Source organism: Octopus sinensis, linkage group LG6 (genome assembly GCF_006345805.1).
Source record: "Octopus sinensis linkage group LG6, ASM634580v1, whole genome shotgun sequence".
Classification (NCBI taxonomy): Eukaryota; Metazoa; Mollusca; class Cephalopoda; order Octopoda; family Octopodidae; genus Octopus; species Octopus sinensis.
The window spans coordinates 78,675,783-78,697,853 of NC_043002.1; the positions used below are offsets into that span (position 1 = coordinate 78,675,783).

Below are 22,071 nucleotides of genomic sequence, written 5' to 3' on the forward strand. Positions count from 1 at the left end.
TATTTCCAACCACTGGCCAAGTATACATGTGGAGACAGCCAAAAGAAGCATTTGACTCAGAATGCCTTCTTCCAATGGACGAGGATCTGAGATGATCGGGGGGTGGGGGGCTATATCTTAGAAATACGCTGGCCCAATGGTTTCCCTTCATGGCAGAAATTTATCCTATTGTTGTGGAACTGTTTCTGGAGGGAAACACAATCTCTCAGGATGATAATGCACCAATTCACACAGCTAAAGTTATTATTGAATGGCACGAGGAACATTTTTAGTAAAGTTGAACATCTTATCTGGCCACAACAGTCCCTAGATCTCAATATTATTGAACATTTATGGTGCATTTTAGAAAAACAAGTAAGGAGTCGATATCCTCCATCATCATCACTACAAGAACTGGAGACTGTTTTAGCTGAAGAATGGACAAAAATTCCTTTGGAAACATTCGAACTTTGTATGAGTTCATACTCGTAGAATTCAAGCTGTAATTACTGCCAAAGATGTTCCTACCCCATGTTAAAATAAATTTGTTTGAAATTTTAATGTGTTTCCATTATTTTGTCCAACCCCTGTATGTGTGTGTCTGTATATATATATAGAAGAAAAAATGCGATTAAAAAATCCTGGCAGATATCAAGTAAGCACTCAATATAAAGGAATAAGGTGAATCTTTGTTATTCAGTGATAAGGATTCAGGTGTTCAATTCACTGAATTATCTTCTCCTGAATTAACAAATTAATGTGTAAATGGTTGAGTAATACACAGATATGTGTATCCTAGGCATCATTCTCTGATAGAAACAGTTTGTAACAAGGCTGTAGCTTTTAAATTAGTCACAATCCACTAGATGGTTTTCTATACAAGGTTATGGAAAAATGCCCTTTAGCCAAGATCCTATGCAGTGAAATTGAACTTGGGCCCTTGCTTTTTGATAGTTCACTTCCTGAGACATTCTGCACCTATACATACATTGACATTTAATGATCATGTTCTGTACTGGCATGGGTCAAACAGTTTGATAGGATCCGATGGGCCTAAGGGCTGGATTGTACTCAAATGCCTGCTTTATGGTTGAATAGAATTTCTTGAGCTAACTCCTTTACAGCATTTACTGGGTAATTTGTTTTGTGCTGCCAGAACTAGTGGGGTCTCCATGCAGCTTGCAAGACAAGGAACCCCAAGAATGGGGCAACTTTATGCTAGAAGAATAAGGAGTAGAGAGGAGAAAAGGGCTGTAGAGGAGCTGTATGATCACTCACATTTTAGAAGATGTGATTGTAAAAGGCATTATTTATCCAAGATGCTATGTAGCAGGATCAAACATTTTACCATTTGGGCGTGATTGGATGGGGCTGGAAAGTGATAAAAATAGGCGAAATGAGGCGTCACAGTTGACCATCAAAGTATGATATTGGTAGAAATGAGTGGGCAGAGGCGCCAGGAGTGAGTGGGTGAGCAGGGGATGTCTGATAATGTGGGGCAGCAGAAGAGTAATGATGATACAGTAGACAAGAGAAGAACGAGAGATGATATGATGTTGGGTAAGTTGCAGGAGGGGATAGGGAAGAGAGAAAGGTAGGCATATTGTATGGCGAGAGTGAGTCATATGATGATGGGGAGGGAGAAATAATTTGTTGGTGCAGTAGGGCTGGGTGATCAATGAAAGTATGGTTAAAGAGAATGGTATTAATGGATGAAGGATAGATAATAAGTGAGGTCGCTCTAGGTAATTTATCCCTTTATGAATTATTTTGCCTGATTTTTAAACAAGAGAGTAAAGTCATTTTAAGCAATTTTCTTTGAAGTATTTCAGTCTAATATAATTTCACTTGTTTTTATCCCAAGAAATATAAATATTAAGACTTTCAAATTTAACAGTTTTGCTAGTTTTAAAATTTAAAAATTTTCTTTTTAGGCTGAAGGACTTCTCAGAGAATATACATATAATTCCTTCTTTTGTTTAGAAGGTAAGTTTTCTATTTTTGTTCTTGTTTCCCTGTCTTCTTTGCAACTATTTCACTCTGGGTTTGATTCCACTGTATCGCACATTGAGCAACGGTCTTCTAAAGCTGTGTTGACCCAAACACTGTGAGCAAAATTGTGCAGAGGGAAACTGCGCAGAAGTTCTGTGGCTGATCTGTACTTGTTCCTGGAAACCTTTCATGTATGTATTTATGTATAACTATAAATATATATATATTTATATATCATCATCATTGTCATTGTCATTTAATGTCCGCTGGCATGGGTTGGACGGTTTGACTGAGGGCTGGCAAGCTAGAAGGCTGCACCAGGCTCCAATCTGATCTGGCCAGTTTCTACAACTGAGTGCCCTTCTTAATGTGTTAATAGGTTTTTTTTTTGTTACCTTAGAGAAGGGAAAAAAAAAGGAAAGGGGTTAAATTTGTGCATTTTGGGAGTTTTTCTTAAAGTGTGAACAGGTTCTTTTTTGTTACCTTAGAGAAGGAAAAAAAAAAAGAAAGGGGGTTAAATTTGTGCATAAACACTCTGAGAGTGTAGTGGGTGCTTTTTACGTGCCACCAGCACATGGGCCAGTCAGGCAGTACTGGCATCAACCATGCTTGAATGGTGCTTTTTATGTACCAATGGCACAGGAGCCAGTCAGGCGGCTCTGGCAATGATCACGCTCAAATGGTACTTTTATATGCCACCAATACGGGACCAGTCACACAGCACTGGCATCGACCACGCTCGAATGGTGCTTTTATGTTCCACCGGTACAGGTGCCAATCAGGCGGTACTGTTATCGGTCATGACAATAACTTTACTTGCTTCAGCAGGTCATTGCAAGCACAGTTTATTGCCCAATGATTGAAGGGTACTCTTAAATGGGCTGGTTATGCTGCACTGGCACAGGTCATGTTTACAGTCTCACTTAGCTTGCCGGATCTTCTCAAGCACAGCATATTTCTAAAGGTCTTGGTCACTTGTTATCACCTTGGTGAGACCCAATGTCCAAAGGTCGTACTTCACCACCTTATCCCGGGTCTTCCTGGGGCTACCTCTTCCACAGGTTCCCTCTATTGCTAAGGTGTGACACTTTTTCACACAGCTGTCCTCATCTATATGCAACACATGACCATAAATGTATACATATATATATGTATATATATATATATATATATATATATATATATATATATATATATATATATATATATAATGAGAAGCTTTATGAAAATAAACAAAAGACGAAGGCAGGTGGAGTACAAACAAACAATTGTATTAGTATGGTGCTCAGGAATATAAATAAAACAAGTCTTTTACGTTTCGAGCCTACACTCTTCAACAGAAAGATACACAGAAAAGAAACATGGAGAGAAACAAGGAGAGAAAAAAATGCGTGCAGAAGCTAGCGATTCAACATGGCGATCTGATTCTGGCCAGAAGTCAGAGATCAAACGTGAGACGCAAGAGTGAAAATAGGGGAGATAACAGGGTCAAATGACTTCGCCCCAACATAAGGGTACGTGTGTGTATGAGAGAGTATGTGGTGCGTATGAAAGGTCTGGACATATAAACATGTGTATATATAATAATAATAATAATAATAATAATAAGGATTCAGATAGAATCAGGTACTTGATGCATGAGAAACAGCTGACAATTATCCATTGTCTGTTATTATTCATTTGAGTGTATATATATATATGTGTGTGTGTGTGTGTGTATATATATATATATATATATATATTATATATATATATATATATAATACACACACATACAAACATGCACATACACACACACACACACACACAATGTATGTGTGTGTGTGTGTGCAGTATGGCCAAATGGTTATGAAGTTTACTTTGCACTTGATGTCCCAAGTTTGATCCTACTACATGCCATCTTGAACAGATGCCTTACAGGTTGACCCAAGCCTCGTAAGGGAAATTAATTTGATGGAAACTGCCTGGAAGCCTTTCAGATCCATAATTCAAAGGTCTGGCCTTGTCATATAGTGTTACACTGATTCAATTCAGGAATTATTGTTACATTTACATGCATCTCTGGCAGACTTAGCCACTTATACATTAATCTAGCGTGTCATATGTTTCAGTTGATTCAACACCTGAATGCATGTTGAGTTTCCATCATCATTTTGGGATTGAAACAAACCTTATGAATTAAATATAGATGACCATAGACATTTCTCCTTCTTCTAGTTTAGATCTGAAGTTCTTTTACCAGTAACCTATATCCCACTTCAAGATATGAAGAGAAAAAAAATAACTACTGGTCGCGGCCTTCAGGCTAAAACATTTTTAAGGATTTAAGGATTTAAGGGATCTACTAAAGTTACTGAAATTTGCCAAGTTTAACCCTTTAGCATTCAAATTATTCTGTCAAATGTAATCCTTATTTATTCACATTGTTTAGAATTAATCATGTTCTTAGGTGCAGGAGTGGCTGTGTGGTAAGTAGCTGGCTTACAAACCACATGGTTCTGGGTTCAGTCCCACTGCATGGCACCTTGGGTAAGTGTCTTCTACTATAGCCTCGGGCTGACCAAAGCCTTGTGAGTGGATTTGGTAGATGGAAACTGAAAGAAGCCCGTCGTATATATGTACACACACACACATATATATATATAAAATACACTCTTGGAGTGGTTGGTGTTAGGAAGGGCATCTAGCTGTAGAAATTCTGCCAGATCAAGATTGAAGCCTGGTGCAGCCATCTGGTTTGCCAGCCCTCAGTCATTTGTCCAACCCATGCTAGCATGGAAAGCGGACGTTAAACGATGATGATTATATATATATATATATATATATATATATATATATATATTTATGTGTATGTATATATATATGTTTATGTGTGTGTGTATATGTTTGTGTGTCTGTGTTTGTCCCCCCAACAGCTTGACAACCGATGCGTGTGTGTTTACGTCCCTGTAACTTAGTGCTTCAGCAAAAGAGATTGATAGAATAAGTACTAGGCTTACAAAGAATAAGTCCTGGGGTCAATTTGCTCGACTAAAGGCGGTGCTCCAGCACAGCCACAGTCAAATGACTGAAACAAGTAAAAGAGTATGAAATTTCAATGATTGTTTATTTTTAGAATGTCATTATAGGGTAAATATGAGAGACCAGATCTAGTTGATTTGAACATTAAGCAGGTAGAATATTTTGGTTGGATATGGCTGGTTTAAATGCTAAAGGGTTAATTGTTTAAGTTTTTGTATATTTTATCATTTATAATAAATGTTTATAAGAAATAAATTTATTTTTCTGCTAAAGAAAATTTAAAATATTTTTTAAATTTATAAAATTTCAAAAAGTATTATTTCTTAATGTTTTGGAGTTGCTCAGGCAGCAAGGTAGCAGAATCATTACAGTGCCAAAATAAATGCTTAAAAGTATTTCTTCTGTTTTCACGTTCTGAGCTCAAATGCCACTGGGACCAACTTTGCTTTCATTCTTTCAGAGTCAACAAAATAAGAATCAGTTGAACAGAAGAACTGATGTAATTGAGTTAACCCCTTTCCACAAACCTGTTGGCCTTGTGCCAGCATTGAAACTAATATTTTAAAGTTGCTTTAAATCATTGTGGTACATTTGAAATTTAAATTGAGAAAAAGAAAAATGAACTGAATATCTAAATTTTATATTTTTACCATTTTTTTCCATGCAGCTGATGAAGACTCTGTTAAAGTGGATACTGTTAGGCTGGATCTTCCCAAAACTCATTTGGTTCCAGAATCATCCAGAGCCTTTGTTTCAGTCATTGGTAAATTGCTATTTTTAATACATTTTTTAATACATTATGTGGGTAGGTATTAAATATTATCTTCATTTCAACTGAAATTAACCTTTAGCATGCTGCAGGAGCATTATGTCACCATATGAGCTTTCTCCCCTGTAGTAACGGGGCAGCAGCAAAGGAGACAATTCTGGAAAAAAATGCAGTGGGCTAAAGGTTAAAGTTATTAAATAATCATATTATTTACATTATAGGTGCAGCAGTGGTTGTGTGGTAAAAAACTATAGGTGCAGGCTTGGCTGTGTGGTAAGAAGCTTCCTTCCCAACCACATGGTTCCAGGTTCAGTCCCACTGCATGGCACCTTGTCTTCTACTATAGCCTCAGGCCAACCAAAGCCTTGTGAGTGGATTTGGTAGGCAGATACTGAAGGAAGCCTGTCATATGTATATATTGTGAAGGTGCATAGCTCAGTGGTTAGAGCGTCGAGCTTACGATCATGAGGTTGTGAGTTCGAATCCCGGACCGGGCTGCATGTTTTGTTCTTGATCAAGACACTTTATTTCACATTGCTCCGGTTCACTCAGCTGTAGGAATAAGTTGCAACGTCACAGGTGCCAAGCTGTATTAGCTGTTGCCTTCCCTTGGATAACACTGGTGGCGTGGAGAGAGGAGGCCGGTATGCATGGGCGACTGCTGGTCTTCCATAAATAACCTTGCCTGGACTTGTGCCTGGGAGGGTAACTTTCTAGGTGCAATTCCACGGTCAGTCATGACCGAAGGGGGTCTCAGCATATATATATATATATATATTGAGTCAAGTACATGAACATCGAAATAAATATCAATGGAAATAGTAGTTGTGATACCTGTGCCGGTGGCACATAAAAAGCACCATCCGAACGTGGTCGATGCCAGCGCCGCCTTGACTGGCTTCCGTGCCGGTGGCACGTTAAAAGCACCAGCCGATCGTGGCCACTGCCAGACTCCCCTGGCACCTGTGCCGGTGGCACGTAAAAGCACCCACTACACTCTTGGAGTGGTTGGCATTAGGAAGGGCATCCAGCTGTAGAAACACTGCCAGATCAGACTGGAGCCTGGTGCAGCCCCTGGCTTCCCAGACCCCAGTCGAACCGTCCAACCCGTGTTAGCGCGGAAAACGGACGTTAAACGATGATGATGATCAGTGGCGACTCCGGCACTCAGGCTGTTCAGGCTTAACTCGAGTATAAAGTTAGTAAAGTGAATGTGTATTTGCAAGCTGATTTGTTTTCTGCCAAGACTGACTTTGAGTATATAATTGCAGCCAATAACTTGGGCTCTTTTTATTGAGCCTGGTCGCAGTTTATTTATTTCCATTCAGCATCTAGTGGTTGTCTTAGAGGTGTCCTGTGTCAAAAAATATCATTGATAGCAGATGTTTTCTCGATATCTTTCACACACACCTGACTTGGGCTCAGAAGTCACAGCCCAAGTTGTTATCTATAATTGTAGAAATTAAAAGTAATTCAAATTTAATGTTTTCTGGAAACAATAAATTTCTATTGAGATTAGGATTTAAAATCCAATCTTTGAAAAGTTTCTGTTCTACAAAATTATTAAAGGAATGAAAAATTATCCAGCAATTTGGGCTAATACAAATGAACCTAGTAGGTGTAAAAGACTAACTGGTATCTCTTGTCAAGAGTACAGGCAACAGTCAGATTGCTGATGTTTGTTGTGCACTCTACTGTTGTTACTCTGTGCATTTGTGTATAAAGATCAGATGTGCTTTGCAGGGTTGCTTTATTTTTACCATTAACTTAGAAATGGAGAAAGATAGTGCTAGATGTAAAAAATAAGCCATTTGGAGTAAGAAAGAAAGTGGGAAAATGTGAAATTCTTCGAGCAGGCATGTGTCTTCTGCGAAATCTGTGATGAACCCGAGTAATGCTGATGAACTGGAGTCGCCTCTAATATATAAATATATATACACATGTATATAAACTATGTGTGTATGTCTTTGTGTCTGCATTTGTTCCCCTCATCACCACTTGACAAACGGTGTTGGTGTGTTTATGTCTCAGTAACTTAGTGGTTGGGCAAAAGAGACCAATAGAAATAAGAGAAAATTATATATGAATGGTGAACATAAAAGATCGAACAGGGCGACGGGTATGGGGGGGAAAAAGCGGGAGTGAGTAAGCTGAGAAAGTTTCGCCCCTCTCCTCACCATTTCGTCGCATTGTGTGACAGAAACATTTTCTGACAGCGTGTATGTGTATATATATATATATATATATATATTATATATCATCATCATCATCATCATCGTTTAGCGTCCGCTTTCCATGCTAGCATGGGTTGGACGGGTCCACTGGGGTCTGTGAAGCTGGAAGGCTTCGTCAGGCCCAGTCAGATCTGGCAGTGTTTCTACGGCTGGATGCCCTTCCTAACGCCATATACATAATATATTAAACACAATTTCATTAATAGAAGAATAATAATTATCTATATCTATTTGAATAAATTTATAACGATTTTTATCTTTAATATTATTAAACCATTTCAATGTATTATTATTACTAAACCATAATTTTAAATAATTAAGTTTATTTAACTTATCAATATATTTATCTAAATAAATTTACTTAATTTACCTAGGTCCGATTTACATGGGCAAATTAATCTAACTTTAGGGTCTGAATAAAAATTATCTTTATGGTCTTTAAGAGTAATTCTGGGGTGCAAGGTACATAAGGTTCAGTTTATTATCCAACTCATATTTTAACATTACTACTTTAGAGGCCCATTATAATATTATAAAGAATATCATCTGGAACAATTTTATATTTTTTAATTATTTCTTTCCCTAATAGTTTATCATATAATTTAACATCTAATTTATATAAGTTCCTTGTTTTATCAGATTGTACTATAATACTATCCATATTTCTCATATCTTTAATTTAATTGCTAAATTCCTTAAATATTCATTATTTCTATTTGGTATTTATGGAATTCAATATTTTTTACCACCTCCATATACTATCTTCAAGTAATTGTAATTCTTATTAAATGGAGGTTCCTTTCTAGATTTAAATTTAGAGGTATAATTATCATTCCTACTATCAATATCATTAAATAAATAAAAATTATAGTAAAAAGCTTTCCATTTAATTCTAGAAATAAAATCTTTAACATTATTAACAAGTTTCAAGATAAATTCCTTTCTAGAAGGAATAGGAATATCTTTCAAAGATGAATCCCAAAACAGCGGTTCTATCTTACCTGTAAAATCCATAATTTGCGAAATTGAGGTATTACACTCATATACAAAATTATCAATATTATATAAATAATAAATATTAGGGAATATATCCAAATTTACAGGGAAAAAAAAATCAGATTTAGGATTAAATCCAATTTTATAGTAAAATATTATAAAATATTATTTGAGACAAAACCACTATTTTGCAAAACAAACAAGGAAAGACTTAATCAATACATAAAATTTAATAAATAGTCAAAAAAAACCGCCACTACAATCGTTTCTTGTCTTGATCGACAATCTTCAGGTGGACTTCCAATCTAAAAAATCAAAATTTTAAATATAAAAAATAATACTTTTAAATAATTAAAGTATAAATGAAAAAATATAAGTATATAATCCATATATAACCTATATATAATCCATATCGAAAATATAGACTAATTACCACGAATTCCCTAAAAAAACCATGATATAAACAAAACTCTTAAAAACATATAACGATAAAACTCCCTTTGCTAAACTCTATAACAAACCTATAAAGTAAACCCCCTAACCTAAACATTCACACACAAATACACACACGTAAACCACAGACTCACGACTTATACACATACCTATACTAACTTATAAACCTCAATATACACCAAAACCCACTCCCTCCCCACACAGACAAATTAACACATACATCCCAAAACCTAAATAACAAACCCATATACACATTCACACACAAAACACACACTCACACGCAAAACACTCACACACAAAAGATACATATACTCCCTCACATATACGCCTATACATACTCACTAAACTCGACATATACAACAATACTTACACACCCACAAAAAAATTATATACATTTATGAGCTTTAACTCACCTTAGCATCTCTAACAAAACAACTTGCAGTAACCCAATCCCATTCTCTATGCCTACCTCACTACTACACTATTCCATTCACATTCCAAGCAACGCTAGTCCACCACCCGGTTATTCACGTGGCAAAACGAACACCACTCAAAAATTATGAATGAAACAATGTAAAAAAATAACCAACACCTAAAATAGACAAAATACCACGAATTACCTAAAAAAACCATGATAAACCAAAACTCATAAAAGCATATAACGATAAAATCTCCCTTGCTAAACCCTAACAAAACTTATATAGCAATCCCCCTAACCTAAACATTCACACACAAAAAACCCACACGTAAACCACAGACCCATGACTTATACACAAACCTATACAAACTTATAAACCTCAATATACACCAAAAACCACTCCCTCCCCACACAGACAAATTAACACATACATACCAAATCCTAAATAACAAACCCAATACACATTCACACACAAACACACACACACGCAAAACACACATATATATATAGTATATATATATATATGTATATATATATGTATATATATATATATGTATATATATATATATGTATATATATATGTAATATATATATATGTATATATATATATGTATATATATATATGTATATATATATGTATATATATATATATGTATATATATATGTATATATATATATATGTATATATATATATATGTATATATATATATATGTATATATATATGTATATATATATATGTATATAGATATATATAGTATATATATATGTATATATATTATGTATATATAATATAATATATATATATATGTATATATATATATATATATATGTATATATATATATGTATATATATATATGTATATGTATATATATATATAATATTATATATATATATATATATAATATATATATATATGTATATATATATATATATATGTATATATTATATATATATATATATCTATATATATATATTATATATATGTATATATATTATATAATATATATAATATATATATATATATGTATATAATATGTATATATATATGTATATATATATATATATATAATGTATATATATATATGTATATATATATGTATATATATATGTATATATATATGTATATATATATATGTATATGTATATATATATATGTATATTATGTATATGTATATATATGTATATGTATATATATGTATATGTATATATATGTATATGTATATATATGTATATGTATATATATGTATATGTATATATATATATATGTATATATCATCATCATCATCAATTAACGTCCGCTTTCCATGCTAGCATGGGTTGGACGGTTCAACTGGGGTCTGGGGAGCCCGAAAGCTGCACCAGTCCAGTCAGATCTGGCAGTGTTTCTACAGCTGGATGCCCTTCCTAACGCCAACCACTCCGAGAGTGTAGTGGGTGATTTTATGTGCCACCGACCAGGGTGCCAGACGAGGCTGGCAAACGGCCACGCTCGGATGGTGTTTTTTATGTGCCACCGACACAGGTGCCAGACGAGGCTGGCAGACGGCCACGCTCGGATGGTGTTTTTTATGTGCCACCGACACAGGTGCCAGACGAGGCTGGCAGACGGCCACGCTCGGATGGTGTTTTTATGTGCCACCGACACAGGTGCCAGACGAGGCTGGCAGACGGCCACGCTCGGATGGTGTTTTTATGAGGCTGGCAAACGGCCACGATCGGATGGTGCTTGTTACGTGCCCACAGCACGGAGGCCAGTCGATGCGGTACTGGCTACGGCCATGTTCGGATGGTTTTCTTATGTGCCACGTGCCACAAAGATACAAATTCCATTGATGTTCATCTATTTTGATTTGTTTTGATTTGATTTGATTTCCACTTGCCTCAACAGGTCTTCACAAGTGTCACAAGAAGGAAGGTATGCACAGGTGGACTGACTACGTCCCAGGTAGGGGCCATGGGTTATGGCCTGACTAGTCTTGCCGGGTCTTCGGATGGTGTTTTTATGTGCCACCGACACAGGTGCTAGATGAGGCTGGCGAACGGCCACGATCGGATGGTGTTTTGTCATGTGCCCACCGCACTGACTACGGCACTGATGGATTTCTTGTGTGTGCCACAGGCACTGGTACCACAAGATACAAATTCCATTGATGTTCATCTATTTTGTCTATTTTGATTTGATTTGATTTGATTTGATTTTCACTTGCCTCAACCGGTCTTCACAAGTGTCACAAGAAGGAAGGTATGCACAGGTGGACTGACTAGTCTTGCCGGGTCTTCGGAAGGTGTTTTTTATGTGCCACCGACACAGGTGCCAGATGAGGCTGGCGAACGGCCATGATCGGATGGTGTTTGTACGTGCCCACAGCACGGAGGCGGTCGATGCGAACTGGCTACGGCCACGTTCGGATGGTTCTCATGTGTGCCACCGGCACTGGTACCACAAAGTGTGTGCCACCGGCACTGGTACCACAAAGATACAGATTCCATTGATGTTCATCTATTTTGATTTGTTTTGATTTGATTTGATTTGATATATATATATATGTATATATATATATGTATATATATATATATGTATATATATATATATATGTATATATATATAGTTATCCGTAATAATGAAGAGTGAAATTAATTAATTTGGAAAAATTATCAATTACACCAAGTAGTCTTCGGCATGTAAAAGCCTCATTCGAGGAAAATTTAAGTAATACTAAGCAATAAGGGTTTAGCAACGAGTTGCCTTACCACATACCGAATTTAGAAATAGCAGTCAAAGGGTTATAGCTATTTCTTCTACTAAAAAGGGAGATCTCAGTAAAAACAGCATTTGGAAGGCAGACACAAACAGGTAAGAGAGAAACCCTTATTGCTTGTATATATATATATATATGTATATATATGTGTATATAATATATATATGTATATATATATATATATATATATATGTATATATATATATATATATATATATATATGTATATATATATATATATATATATGTATAATATTAATTAGAGACAAAACCACTATTTTGCAATCAAACAGAAAGACTTAATCCAATACATAAAACAATTTTAATATAAATTAAATAAAATTATATAATTTTATTTAATTTATATTAAAATTGTTTTATGTATTGGATTAATTCTTTCTTTGTTTGATTTGCAAAATAGTGGTTTTGTCTCTAATTAATATATATAATATTTTACTATAAAATTGGATTCAATCCTAAATCTGATTTTCCCTGTAAATTTGGATTTATTCCCTAATATTTATTATTATATATATATGTAGATATATATATATATATTAATATAGTATATATATATATATATATATATATATATATATGTTAGTTAGTTAGTTAGTAGTTAGTTAGTAGTTAGCCTCCCTTGACCTCAAGTGGCCTGAACTCTTTACATGAACACCACCCTGTACTTAACTCCATGTCCCCCTACATGGCCTTGCTGTTTGCTTTTGAGCCAAATTAACTAACTAACTAAGTACTTAAAAAAAAGTCCTGGGTCGATTTATTTGACTAAATCCCTTCAAGGTAGTGCTCCAGCATGGCTGCAGTCAAAGTAAAAGATAAAAGATTATCAATAGATAAAGTAACATACCACTAAATATTGAGTTGTTGGGATACCACTGAGTATGGATTCATTGAGGGTTGATCAGTGTCGTTTTCTATTGCTTTCTGTATCTATGGAAGAATTTGAACTCAACTACTAGCTAACAAACATTTGTCAGCTAGACAATGCACTTAATGTTAATGAAACTATTGTGTAGTACTTATATCAGTGGATTCAAAATTAAGTGTTGTGAGTTCATGGCTGTTTCCTGCACCAGTTTCACATAGCAGCCCCAGCCCATCCAAAGTACTTTGGATTGCAGGATGGCCTGCTGTGCTTACCTTGGATTGTAGGGCAACCTGCTGTGCTTGAGGAGACTTTTTGAGTGAAGTACATCAACATCAAAATAAAAATCAAATGGAAATTGTAATTGTGATACCCGTGCCGGTGGCATGTAAAAAGTACCATCTAAACGTGGCCAATGCCAGCGCCGCCTCGACTGGCTTCCGTGCCGGTGGCATGTAAAAAGCACCAACCGATCGTGGCCACTGCCAGACTCTCCTGGCCCCTATGCCGGTGGCACATAAAAAGCACCCACTACACTCATGGAGTGGTTGGTGTTAGAAGGACATCCAGCTACAGAAACACTGCCAGATCAAACTGGAGCCTGGTGCGGCCTCCTGGCTTCTCAGACCCCGGTTGAACCGTCCAACCCATGCTAGCGTGGAAAACAGACGTTAAATGATGATGATGATGATGATGATGATGATGTTAGGGTCAAAGCACAATACATACTGGTAATCCATTAATCTTTTTGATACCAGCCTACCTGAGATTGCCATTAGTTTTATGAAACAAACACCCCGCTTAAAAGTGATCTAAATTAAAACCGTCCCTCAAAGTTCCATGTTAATTCATATTCTACACACCAGTTTAAAGTCATTTTAATAAGTTCTTTATTATTCTCAAACAAACGCAATGTATTTCAACAAAAATTTGGTAACAAAAGGGTTATGCTGTTGCTATCATTTCCAAGATTTTTTTAATAAACTAATATTATATAAAATATACTGAATTTCAATTAATTCGTTAAGTTATTAGTTAAGTCCAGTTGAACTGATGAATTGATTGTTTGCCATTATATTTGTAGGAGATCTTATGGGACCAACTCTGTCTGGTCTGGAAAACCTTGTTAAAATGCCTTATGGATGTGGAGAACAAAATATGGTTGGATTTGTACCAAATATCTATGTTATGCAATATTTAAAAAATATTGACAAAAAAGATTCCTCATTGATTCCTTTAGCCACCAAATACATGGAGAAAGGTAATTTTGTGTAAAATTTATATAAAATTAAAACAAGATTTTATTTTTCACTATTGTATTTAGTTTATAAATTTGTTTTGAATCTTTATATAGTTCATTTAAAATTTCAATGTATATTGAATGAAAACAAAAAGTATAATTTACTTCATAGTCTAACTGAATATAACTATTTGAATACACACATAAATAAACAGACAAAATATTGGGTCGTCCGGAAAGTTTGTGCCGATTTATAGTAGCTTACCTTTCGAATTATTTTAGAACATGGTTGAGTCCATAAAATAGGATTTGACTACACCTCCATTTAGAGCACAGTTTAAGCTATCTTTTCGTGGAAGAAAGTTTATGTTCCTATAACCTGTGTCAATTCTGTAACCCTTTAAAATGGAACACAAGAAAGTTCATTTTTGGCACTTGATGCTTTTCTTTTTCTGTAAAGAAAAAAATGCCTCACAAGCAACCAAAGAAATATACGCAGTTTATGGTGATGTTTCTTTATCTGAAAGAACTGTATGGAAGTGGTTCACAAGGTTACAAGCTGGAGATTGTAGCCTTATTGATAAAGAGCGATCAGGCAGACCATCAACTACAGATGATAACCAAATCAAGTCATTAATTGAGAGTAACCCACATTGCACAACCCGAGAATTGGCAGAAAGCCTCAACCTATCAAAATCTGTCATTCATGAACACCTGGTAAAGCTTGGGTAGACAAATTGCTACAATGTTTGGGTACCACATGAGTTGAGTGAGAAGAACCTTTTGGATCACATTTCCATCTGTGATTCGCTTTATAAGCGGAATGAAAACGCGCCTTTTTTAAAGCAAATTGTGACAGGTGATGAGAAATGGATTATCTACCGAAATGTTCAGAGAAAGCGATCCTGGAGTAAGCGACATGAGCCAGCCTTAGCCTCCCCAAAAGCGGGTCTTCACCCTAAAAAATCTTGCTTTGTGTCTGGTGGGATTGGAAAAGAATTTTGTACTATGAGCTTCTCCCAAGTAACCAGACAATTAATTCTGAGAAATACTGCACACAATTGGACAAGCAGCAATTCAAGAGAAACGTCCAGATTTGGCCAACAGGAAGGGTATTGTTTTCCAACATGATAATGCAAGACCGCACGTTTCTTTGGGAACCAGACAAAAATAACCACAGCTCGGCTGGGATGTATTACCCCACACTCCATATTCACCAGATATTGCTCGTTCGGATTTCCATCTATTCAGATCTCTGCAGAATAGTCTCAAGAGTAAAAATTTCAATTCCTTGGATGACGTAAAAAGATACCTTGATGATTTCTTTGCCATGAAACCACCTCAATTCTGGGAAGAGGGTATTTTCGAGTTAAAGGAAAGATGGAGGCGCATTGTGCAACAAAATGGTTCATATCTGGTTGATTAAAAATGTAATGGCAAGTATTTATTGACCTTTTTCTTTCCTTTAAAAATCAGCTTGAACTTTCCGGACAACCCAATATATACTCACACATAAAGGTAGTTACATAATGTGGAATGCATATATATGTATACACACACACATACATTCATACATAAACACACACACATACATACATACATACACACATACATACATACATACATACATACATACATACATACATACATACAAACACACACACACACATACATACATTCATTCATTCATTTGAAAAGACCCATCAATCCAAGTGAAATCATAGTCATGGCTGATGCTGGTATCTATGTTATACAATATTTAAAAAATATTGACAAAAAAGATCCTCCATTGATTCCTTTAGCCAGTGGCATGTAAAAAGCACCTTTCAAGTGTTGGGCCTCATTGAGGCAAAGTGGCCGATGCTGTTGACACGTGAAAGCTCCTTTTGAGTACTGGGCCTTGTGGAAGCAATGACTAATGACCAAAATCTTTTGCATTAGGTTGTGCTTGAGAAGAAGACCCATCAAGCCAAGTAAATTCGCAGTTGTGGCAGATACTGGTGTCACACAAACGGGACCTGTGCTGGTGCATGTAAAAGCACTCAATACACTCTAGGAGTGGCTGACGTTAGGAAGGGCATCAAGCTGTAGAAACCAGGCCAAATCAGTCTGGAGTCTGGTGCAGCCTTCCAGCTTGCCAGTTCTGGTCAAATAGTCCAACCCATGCCAGCATGGACAATCGGCATTAAATGATGATGATGATGATATGCTACGGATCATGATATGTGGGGCAATAAAAATTTCCAAGACTTGCTTCAAATTTACAGGATTAATGGGGGTGCAATATATAACAAATATAAGACCAACGTCCTCCTCCAACCTAGTCCATGTGGCTCATTTCCTCCCTCTCTCTAAGCCCATACATTAACCTCTTTACTCTTTTACTTGTTTCAGTCATTTGACTGTGGCCATGCTGGAGCATCGCCTTTAGTCGAGCAAATCAACCCCGGGACTTATTCTTTGTAAGCCCAGTACTTATTCTATTGGTCTCTCTTGCCGAACCGCTAAGTGACGGGGACGTAAACACACCAGCATCGGTTGTCAACCAATGCTAGAGGGACAAACACAGACACACAAACATATACACACACATACATATATACATACGACAGGCTTCTTTCAGTTTCCGTCTACCAAATCCACTCACAAGGCTTTGGTCAGCCCGAGGCTATAGCAGAAGACACTTGCCCAAGATGCCACGCAGTGGGACTGAACCCGGAACCATGTGGCTGGTTAGCAAGCTACTTTATTTCATTTAATTTGCCACAAGGGCAGTACACAGATAGTAGCTACGGGCTGGACATAGACATTAATGAATGATGGTGATGGAATGAAGATGGTGATGGGAGAAGACGAAAGCGCCCGCCGACCCCCGCTTCTCTAAAACAATGTTCTTTTTTCAATAATTTTACAAAATTTTCAAAATTTCACAAAAATACAAAAATTTCACAAAAATTCCAAATTTTACAAACCACAATTTCAAAAGTTTTTCCAGAGGCAATAAACCTCCATCACAATATAACACAAATACGGGTTCACGTTACCCGACCGATGAACGCTCTTGCTTTATTGACGCAATCGTTCGTCGTCAGGCCCCCGCATACAGGTATAATTTGATAGGAGTCCTCCGGGAAAGACTTCTCGAACCTGCACCGATCGTCATGGAGTAGGACCTCCGCAGCCAGCTGCGAAGGCCACCCAGGACACTCCATGCAGGACCGAAGTCCCTCCCATTGGTTTCTCTTCCTCATTTTACCCATTTCATCTTCTATTGTTCCTCCCTTGTAGAAGAGGACCACATAATATTTCTCCGGCCACACAACCACAAACGGCGGAGGAGACATTGGAGACGCCGTCTGCGTGTTACAATCCGCTGGCGGCGTTCCGTTTCTCTTCTTTCTTTTTTTCTTTTTACCGTGGGCCACGGGAGGTTGAGGTTCCGGTGTTGCACACGCCGGATCCACTCTGTCTCCCGTAGCTTCCTGGTCTTTTAGTGGGTCACCATTGTTCCCCACTTTTCGTTTTCTTGTTGAGGAAGTCTCCGCTTCCTCGTTCTGTTTCTCTCCCTCTATTGGTGGGGCAGGGAGAGGATCCGATATCAACTTCTCCAGGATCCTACTTTGGTCCCTGGGACATTTCTTCTTAATGTGGCCGGTCTCCGAACACAGGTGACACTTGGGGGCGCGTCCCTCTAGCATCACCGGATACTTGGACCCGGCCATCTTCAGGAAGTCCGGCAAAACCAGACTCTTGGCCGACTGGGTCCACAGAGTCAAAGTAGCCTTTCCTCCTTCCCAGTTAGCCGCAGGCTGCATTTTCACATTCAGGATCTTGGCGCTACCACCACTCAGACCCCGGCGGATGGAATCTTCCACCCACTCGGGCTCAAAGCCGGGCGGCAGGCCACAGACCCATAAACGTAACAATTTTTCCCCCTTGTAACTGGGGAGAAACAGAATCTCATCGCCCTCAATGGGCTGGCTTGCAAATTTGCAAGCTGCTTCAGCGGAGTCAAATAGCAACCATACCGTTGCGTATTTGACTCCCCATTGAATATGTTTAACGGCTGGCATATAGTCTGCCAGCTCGTTCACAATGATGTCTCTCGGAAAAACCATTATGGTGTCGAGTGACTTTGAATATGTCCTCAACACCACGGTCTTTTCCTCGATTTCGTGCAAATATTTTTTGGGAGGTGTTAATTCCCATACAGTGAAATTCTTTGCCTTTGCCATAACGTAAAATACAACAGTTCAAAATGATAAACTAAAATTAGCCACAGAAAGGAGAATGAAAAAATGCAACAGAAGGGAAGAAATAAAATTGAAAATGGCAGTTCAAAAAAGTTTTTACAAATAAATAATAGACAGAGAAAGAGAGTTCAATTCAGACAAAGGAATTCAGTTCTTTTTTTTTTCCACTTCTTCGGCCAAAAATTGTAATCCAGGCCAAATGCACTGTTGGTAAAACCCTTGGTAAATAATCCTTGGTAATCCGTGGACAACACAACGACAATTTCAACAATAATTTTTCCAGACGGACTATGCCGCTTCAAAAATACAATTTCTTTTCACTCGACACAGGCAGAAAAATTATATCTGGAGCAAAGTGGAGCCTTATTATTTGCTAAAAAATATTAAATGCTAAAAAACATTCATGCAAGTAATAAAACTTCACTAAACTCGCAAAAACATAAAACGCCTACCCGTAGTCGATTCGAACGTTCAACAATTCACGTTGAAACAACGCGACATCAATACAATTTTCTTTCCACTCGACACAGGCAGAAAAATTATATCCGGAGCAAAGTGGAGCCTTATTATCTGCTAAAAATATTAAATGCTAAAAAAACATTCATGCAAGTAATAAAACTTCACTAAACTCGCAAAAACACAAAACGCCTACCCGTAGTCGATTCGAACGTTCAATATTTCACGTTGAAACAACGCGACATCAATACAATTTTCTTTCCACTCGACACAGGCAGAAAAATTATATCTGGAGCAAAGTGGAGCCCTATTATCTGCTAAAAAATATTAAATGCTAAAAAAACATTAATGCAAGTAATAAAACTTCACTTCGCTCGCAAAAATACAAAATTCCTACCTTTAGTCGAGTCGAAAGTTCAACAATTCACGTTGAAACAACGTTCATCTGGAGCAGCAAAAAAACACGTCCGAACAGTTCAGAGGTTAGCGAGCTACTTACCACACAGCCACTCCTGCGCCTATTTCACTTAATTATATATTTTTCCTTTGAAATTCCTTTCCTGTTCTTATTTTCCTGGTAGACGTGGTCTAGTCCAAACTTAGCATAACTGTATAAAAATCGATCTCATCACAGAAATTCTACAACAATTATGGGAACAGCTTTCTTCCTCTTCATTTAAACTATTAAAATAGAGAAATAGAAGAGAGAAAGAAGCACTGAATTAGTTCAGAGAGTTTCTATGATCATAATTTCAATCATCCAAACAACAATTTGTGAAATCTCAGGTTTATAAGTCTTCTATAACTTATATAATTATTTGAGTCAAAATTGCATGAAAAAAATTAACACAACACAGTCCATCTACCCTATGTAAAAAATTACAATTCTTAGTCATTACTTTAAGTTACAATATCAATACAAATTTGTCATTCCATTTATTTAAAGATATTTAATTTACCTTGTGAAATTATTTCATTTAAAGGTTACCAAAGAGAATTACAGTATCAACATGAAGATGGAACTTTTAGTGCATTTGGCAAAAATGACAAACAAGGAAGCACTTGGCTCACTGCATTTGTCTTGAAATCTTTTGCCCAGGCCAAAGATTTTATATTCATAGATGAATCAATAATTTCAAATATTATGTTCTGGTTTCACATCAACCAAATGGAAAATGGTTGTTTTCATGAATTCGGTAAAGTCTGGAGTAGTTATCTGAAAGGTGGATTACAGAGTAATGGTGACATTCCATTGACAGCATATTCTGTAATTGCAATTCTCGCGACTTATGCTCCAAATCATGTATGTATTTTACTGTTTCATAATAATTTGATAGGCTCTTTTCAGTTACATTTATGAATTTGTGTAGCAAGATTCCTGATGTGAAGTCATGTGTTGAAGCAGATATTGTAGTATTTCAGGATGGTCATTTTTGTTTGCCAAATAAACACACACACTAAATATTCGTTCTTCACTCATTTATTACTGTTCTTATTCTAATTCATGTGCATTGTCTGGAAATCTTCTGTCACAAATCTGTGACCTCCTCAATGGCACTTTCCATCTTCATATGTGCTCTTGCTCTGCTTATTCCATTCTATTCTTCTATGATGTGTTATAGAAGAACAGATTGGAATAAGCAGAGCAAGAGTACACACGAAGATGGAAAGTGTTGTTGAGGAGGTCACAGATGTGTGACAGAAAATTTCTGGACAATGGACATGAGTTAGAATAAACGAATGAAGAATGAATATATAGTGTGTGCTTTTATTTGGCATTAAAAAAAAAGTCACAATATTTTTTCAGTTGCTCGTCACAAATTTCGTATTTTTTCAATTTTGTTCCAATTGTTTTCAAATTTGGTTATACCAGTTTAGTTTTGTACGCTAATTATGAGAGCTCACTCAAAAAAGTACCTTTGGATTGTAGGACGACATGCTGTGTTTGAGGAGACCTATTGAGTCAAGTACATCAACATCAAAATCAAATCAAACCACAATCAAATGGAAATTATAGTTGTGGCTTGTACCAGTGCCACCTGACTGGCTCCCCGTGCTAGTGGTATGTAAAAAGCACCATCCAAATCTGGTCGATGCCAGCCCCCTCACCCTGACTGGCTCCTGTGCTAGTGGCATGAAAAAGCACCATCTGAACATGGCTGATGCCAGTGCTGCCTTGACTGGCCCCGTGCCGGTGGCATGTAAAAGCACCATCCAAATGTGGTCGATGCCAGCCTCCTCTGACCCCTGTGCTGGTGGCACGTAAAAAGTACCCACTACACTCTTGGAGTGGTTGGCATTAGGAAGGGCATCCAGCTGTAGAAACCAGATCAAATTGGAGCCTGGTGCAGCCTCCTGGCTTCCCTGACCCCAGTCAAACCGTCCAACCCATGCCAGCATGGAAAACGGACGTTAAACAATGATGATGATGATGATGATGATGAAATTTATTTTTGTCATAAATTAATAAATAAAAAATCAATAGCTTTTAAAGTTTTCAAATTTTGGGTAATTTTAGCCAATTGAAAACCACCATTATACATATAACTATAAAACCCACATTGGCATCTGTCTCCATGGTAACAGGCAAAGCTTTAGTCTGCCCCCTTTTCAT

The 22,071-nt window shown here is 36.8% G+C and overlaps 1 protein-coding gene across 1 annotated transcript in view; it reads left to right on the forward strand.

Moving 5' to 3' along the window:
* Nucleotides 1-22,071, forward strand: part of LOC115213265 (pregnancy zone protein) — a 148,459-nt gene that overhangs the window by 89,961 nt on the left and 36,427 nt on the right. Inside the window, exons 24-27 of the mRNA XM_029782199.2 lie at nt 1,914-1,965; nt 5,660-5,755; nt 14,593-14,769; nt 20,441-20,760. Coding sequence (XP_029638059.1) covers nt 1,914-1,965; nt 5,660-5,755; nt 14,593-14,769; nt 20,441-20,760 — 645 coding nt within the window. The remainder of the gene's footprint in view (nt 1-1,913; nt 1,966-5,659; nt 5,756-14,592; nt 14,770-20,440; nt 20,761-22,071) is intronic.